Source organism: Meleagris gallopavo, chromosome 6, assembly GCF_000146605.3.
Source record: "Meleagris gallopavo isolate NT-WF06-2002-E0010 breed Aviagen turkey brand Nicholas breeding stock chromosome 6, Turkey_5.1, whole genome shotgun sequence".
Lineage (NCBI taxonomy): Eukaryota > Metazoa > Chordata > Aves > Galliformes > Phasianidae > Meleagris > Meleagris gallopavo.
The window spans coordinates 44,646,216-44,652,486 of NC_015016.2; the positions used below are offsets into that span (position 1 = coordinate 44,646,216).

Genomic DNA, 6,271 nt, shown 5'->3' on the forward strand with positions numbered 1-6,271 from the left:
TTTTTTTCCCTCCTACATAGTTACAGTTATAAACAGATCAAATTTTCTTAAATATCTGTTAGGTCTACAGAAAGCTTAGTTTGGTTCAAGTTGCATTACTGTCTAGCAGGGAATGATTTTTGGACCTGTTACTAGCTCCTTTTTCTGCATTCACAAACAGGAGCCCTACATTCCTTTTTCTTTCATGTACTGCAGTCTTATACTGGCTTTCTTTTTTTTTTTTTTCTTCCAGGTATGCCATCCATAACTCAGGTATCAGCTTTTCAGTTAAAAAGGTATGTAAATAAAGTCCTTATAGTTTCACCGTATACATATCTGGTCGAGTTTTTATATATATCTTTCTTTTACACACACATAGTTATGAAAGCAACTGAATAGTTGTACTGCCTCTTTTGCAGAGGGAATAACATATGGAGCTTTCCCTTGTACTGAAATGTTGAAGTGTATTTTGTTGCAGTTGAGTAGAAATCACTTTAGCAAACAATAAAGAAAACAATGTATTTCTCAGGAGTTTGGTGTTTTCTGTGTGGTCAATGTTTTATTTGTTTTAACTTTATTATAGAATCATAGAATGACTTGGGTTGGAAGGGATTTCAGAAGATCATCTAGTTCCAATCTCCCTGCTGTAGGCAAGGCTGCCAGCCATCAGATCAGGCTGCCCAGAGCTCCATCCAGCTTGGCCTTGAACACAACCAGGGATGTAGCATCCATAGCTTCTTGAGGCAGTCTATGTCAGTGCACTGCCACCCTCATGAACAATTTTTTTTTTCTTATCTAATATTAAACTACTTTTTTTTTTTAGTATAAAGCCATTCCCCCTTTTCTTATCAGTACAGTCCCTGCTGGAGTCCCTTGCCTGCTTTCCTGTCGGCCCCCATTGAGAACTGGGAGGCCATTCTGAGGTCTCACCAGAGCTGAACAACTCCAGCCTGTTTTCATAAGAAAAATGACTCGGCCCTCTGAGCATCCTCATGGCCTCCTCTGGATCTGCTCCAACAGGTCCATGTTCTGCTTATGTTGGTGGCCCCTGAGCTGAAAGCAGTGCTGCAGGTGGGGCCCTGAGAGCAGAGCAGGAGGGGAGGATTGCCTCCCTTGCTCTTCAGGTCATACTACTTTTGAAGCAGCCCAGGATACAGCTGGTTTTCTGGATTGCAAGTGCACATAGCATGTTGAGTTTCTTTCTCATTGACTGATGCCCCCAAGCCCTGCTTACGGCTGCTCTCAGTCCATTCTCTGCCCAGCCTGTATCTGTGCTTGAGATTGCCCTGTTGTAGGGGCAGAACTTTGCACGTAGCCTTGTTGAACTTTATGAGGTTTGTGTAGGCCAACATGTTGAGCCTGTCAAAGTCCCTCAGTGTGGCATCACTTTCCTCCTGCATGTTGACTTCACCACATAGCTCTGTGTTGTTGGCAAACTTGGTAAAGGTGCACTCAATCCCACTGTCCATGTTGCTGACAAAGATGTTAAAAAGTGTCAGTCCCAATATCAACCCCTGAAGGACGTCACTTGTCACTGGTCTCTACCTGATCATCGTGCTGTTGATCACAACTCCTTGAGTGCAACCATCCAACCAATTCCTTATCCACTGAATGGTCCAGCTATCAGATCCTTGTCTGTCCAGTGTGGAGACAAGGATTTGTGGGATAGTGTCAAATACATTGCATTTGAAGTCCAGGTAAATAATGCCAGTTGTTCTTCCCTTTTCCACCAGTGCTGCAACACTGTCAAAGAAGGTCAGTATATTTTTTTCAGGCACAATCTGCCCTCAACAAAGCCATGCTGGCTGTCACCAATGACCTGTTTTTCATGGGTCTTAGCTTAGTTTCCAGAAGGAGCTGCTCCACAATCTTGCCAATCACAGACTGGCTGGTAGTTCCCCAGGTCTTACTTTTTTTTCTGTTTTTAGAAACAGGTGTTATGTTTTTCCCTTTTCTGGTTACAGGGAACTTGACTGGACTGCCATAACTACTCCAATATCATGAGTAGTGGCTTAGCAACTTTATCTACCATTTCCCTCAGGACCTTTGGATGCATCTCATCAGGTCTCATGGACTTGTGCACCTTCAAGTTCCTTAGATGGCTTCAGACCTAATTTAATACATGGGCAGTTTATTATTCTGCCAGTCCCTCCTTTGCTATCTGTGACTAGGGCAGCATGGCTAGAGCACCTGAATGAAGAATGAGGGGAAAAAAAAAAGTCTTTGAGTACCTCAGCCTCCTTCATATCCTGTGTAATCACGACTCCTTCTGGAGAGAGCCCATGTTTTCTTCCTCTTATCACCAGTGTACCTATAGAAGCTTTTCTTAGCGCCCTCGATGTATCTGGTCAGATCTAATTGTTTTCTTAACCTAATCCTAACTTTCCTAACCTGATCCTTGTCTGCTTGGACAAATCCTCTGCATTCCTCACAGGCATGCTTCCACCTCTGTAGGCTTCCTTTTTGTGTTTGTCCAGGAGCTCCTTGTTCATCCATCTGTCCACCAGGGCTTCTGGTGTTTTTGCTTCCTCTCTGTTGGGATGCATAGCTCCTGAGCTTGCAGGAAGTGATCTTTGAATATTAACCAGCTTTCTTGAGCCTCTCTTCCTTCCAGGGCTTTATCCTATGGTACTCTACAACACAGCTCCCCAAAGAGGCTCAAGTCTGTCAAAGTGAGCTTGCAGTATACCTTTCTCAATGTTCTAAGGATTCTGAAGTCCTCTATTTATGAGCTGTTTCAGCCTTTTTTTGAAAATCTGGTTACTAATAACTGTATGAAATAGAATTGTGTAAAGTACCTTCGTTATGTGTTGTTCTTGACACTTATTTCTAGAACTGCCGATGTTCTTCAGTTTCAAAGATAAAGTATTAGCCTGAGTGGTCTAGCAAATTCTGCAGTGCCACTTAACATTTATTGCCTTTCTAAACACAAATAAGTAAATGATATAAAACATCCAATGACATTTTATCATTTGTTAGAAATATTATTGCTAAGTTTCATGTGTTTATGAAACTTCAGACAGAACTGTGAATTGACTCATAGTCCCTTCTGGTCTCTTCAGCAAGGTGATACTGTGTCAGATGTTAGAACTTTAGCAAATGCTACGACGGTGGACAACATTAGGTCCATCTTTGGAAATGCTGTTAGCAGGTATGTTGATGTCATGTTTCATTTGGACATGAAGTATTCTGGTACATCTCCCTCTTTCTTTTTTAAAGAACACAGGCTGTGCTAACTCTTCCTGTTCTTTCTTCAAAGTGAATTACAGAGAGTGACGGTTGCAGTAATTAAAAAAAAAAAAATCTTCTCTGTTTTGCAGGCTTTTTAAAATTATTTTAAACTGTATCAAATGAAAAAGGAAGTTGTAATTATTCTTTCATTGAAAGGGAACAATCTGCTTGTAATTTTTGTGTGCTAAACCAGAAAGACCATGCTGTATCTGTTTTCTCTACAAGTTTCTGTCCTTTTCTTTACACCTTACCTCGTCATACTTCAGTTTGCTATTTGATAAATTTCAGTCCTTAATTTTTTTTTTTCTGATGTATTAAAATTTTGACAAAAGCTACACTGGCTGAGGCTGGGTAAACCTCTCATCTATTCTGCTGCCTAAGATAAAATTCTATCTTCATAAAATGTTCAGCTGAGAAAAATTCGTAGCACAGATCTGGGGGAATGCATTTGAGATCTCCCTAGGTATCAGTTTGATTCAATTACTCTAAAACCACAATTTATGTCTAAGGAATTAGATGTCTAATACATGAAAACACTTCAGGTGCAGTATTTATTTACCATGTATACTAGTTTTTCTCTACTTCCAATGCTTGTTTGATACAGCTTTTCCTTTGCACGGCCCTGAAGACGATGCATAAAGAAAACAAAAAGAGAAAGGAAATGCATTTTCTTATTTGTGTGGTTAAATAATTTTACAGCTCAGCAACGAATGTTTGAAGTCTCAAATAATTCAAGTGTTATCCTTAACCATAACATAACTATATTATAGAACAGTATATTGCTGCTTGTGAGGGCTGTTTGAAATTTGCATTAATGGAAGAATACATTTTTTGTGCGTGTGTTTCTGTCAAACTGTTAACAGGGAACTCATAGAAGTGGGCTGTGAAGATGCAAATCTGGCCTTTAAAATGAAAGGCTACATCACGAATGCCAACTACTCTGTGAAGAAATGTATATTTTTACTCTTCATAAACCGTAAGTTAAAAGAAATAAAAAGCAACATGTTGTACAGTCATGCTGCTTACATAATAATCAGTAGAGCACAGCTTTCTGATGAATTGCAAAAACCTTCGGAGTGTGAACATTTTTCAAAGATGTCAAAGAATTAATATTAACCTTAGCTGTAGATCTCAAGGTGTTTTCAATTTCTAATGTGGGTCATGCTTTGCACCGAAAGTAGTGGAGTGCAGCTCACACTATAGTAACTGAAGCTTGTGGAAAATCTAGGTTCTGCATGCCTTTTGTAAATGCAAAGCTTGAAGATACTGGTTTGAAGGATTACTTAGGCACCATCTAATCTATTTCAGTGGCATTCTTTGATAATAGCATTTGGTTCTGTTTCAGATCGGCTGGTAGAGTCAACTGCTTTGCGGAAAGCCATAGAGACTGTGTATGCTGCTTATTTGCCAAAAAGTACTCATCCATTCCTATACTTAAGGTAAAGTAATAGGAAGCAGTAGTCTGGCAATACTGCAGCACACTTGAAATCTTGGGACAGTGACCTAGAATCAATGAGGCTATAGGAGAAGGCAACAGGGAAACTCAAGAAAAATACTTCAAAGGAATTAAGGAGTTCTCCTCCAACAAGGTGACAAGGCTGGTTGCCCAGCTGAAGTGCCTCAACAACAATGCACACAGCTTGAGAAAAGCAGGAGGAGATGGAAGTGACTGTGGTGCTAGAAAACTGTGATGTACTTGTTGTTACTGAAACCTGGTGGGATAATTCCTGAGACTGGAATGTGGCTATTGGCAGCTATGAGCTGTTCAGAAGGGGCAGATGAGAAAGGAGGGGAAGAAGGATTACCCTCTACATCAAGAAAGGAATAAAGTGAGAAGAGCTGTCCCTGAAGAATGGCCATGAGCCAGTCAGAAGCCTATGGGTGAGAGTTAAGAGACTGAGATAACAGTGGGAGCCCTATCTACTACAGGCTGCCTGATCAAGCAGAGCCTGTTGATGAAATCTTCTTCCTCCACCTACAGGAGGCACCACGATCACAAGCTCTTGTCCTGCTGTGGGACTCAAGCACCCTGACATCTGCTGGAGAAGTAGCATGGCAAGCTGTAGGCAGTTCAGGAGGCTTCTGGAATGCATCAAGGATAACTTCTTAAGCCAAGTAATAGAAAGCTCCACCAGGGGGATGCAGTACTGGACCTGTTGTTCACTAATACAAATGAACTGACTGGTGGCCTCAGGATATAAAATATGTCTAAAAACATTTTAGTAGTCCAGTGGAGAGGGTGATTTAGGGTTATTTATGCAAGCTGACTTGGCTGAGATCAGAATAGAATTTTAATACACCAAACAAAACTGACTGCAGTGTAACTTGAAGTTTCAGGATCATTATGGTTTCTTTTCCTGGGGTGATTGGTGCCTGGTTTGATAAATTTTATACTGAACCAATTTGTACCCTCTCTGCCATCCATGGGTAGCTTTGTTAACTTCTTTTAAAATGTCTTCCAGCCTGGAAATAGCCCCTAAAAATGTAGATGTGAATGTGCACCCTACAAAACATGAGGTCCACTTCCTTCATGAAGACAGCATTCTAGAGCGTGTGCAACAACACGTAGAGAGCAAGCTGCTGGGTTCTAATTCTTCAAGGATGTACTTCACTCAGGTGAGGATACATGTTTCAGGTAACCACAGCCCTGTACAAAGTACTTTAACAGTAGTGGATGCATTGTTTGCTTTCTTCAAAAGCACAAACTAGGCTGGTCACCAGTGCTATACTGGTAGCTTGAGATCTTTAATGTTTTGGGGATGAAATTGCCTTAATATACCAATGATAATAATGTGGCAGTGAACTTACTGGATAAGAAGTGCATGAAAATATCTTGAACAGATACTTAACAAAGTTATTTAATCTTTTTCATTTTGCAAGTATATTACCCTCCAACCTTGGTCAGCTTTTGTTCTGCCCTTCTCACAAGAAACACGAGACTGAGGAAACTGTGTATTTGATGACACTGAATTTAACCCAACTGGAAAAAAAGCAGGAAAAATGTACTAATCTCTTTTTTTAATAGCGGATAGCATAAGAACTGTAACTGTAATCTTTTTTT

General features: G+C 40.4%; 1 protein-coding gene across 1 annotated transcript in view; it reads left to right on the top strand.

Annotated features, from left to right (window-relative positions):
* The window catches only part of MLH1 (mutL homolog 1), an 18,908-nt gene that overhangs the window by 6,473 nt on the left and 6,164 nt on the right, over positions 1–6,271 (top strand). Inside the window, exons 7-11 of the mRNA XM_010713017.3 lie at positions 233–275; positions 3,042–3,130; positions 4,074–4,186; positions 4,556–4,649; positions 5,673–5,826. Coding sequence (XP_010711319.1) covers positions 233–275; positions 3,042–3,130; positions 4,074–4,186; positions 4,556–4,649; positions 5,673–5,826 — 493 coding nt within the window. The remainder of the gene's footprint in view (positions 1–232; positions 276–3,041; positions 3,131–4,073; positions 4,187–4,555; positions 4,650–5,672; positions 5,827–6,271) is intronic.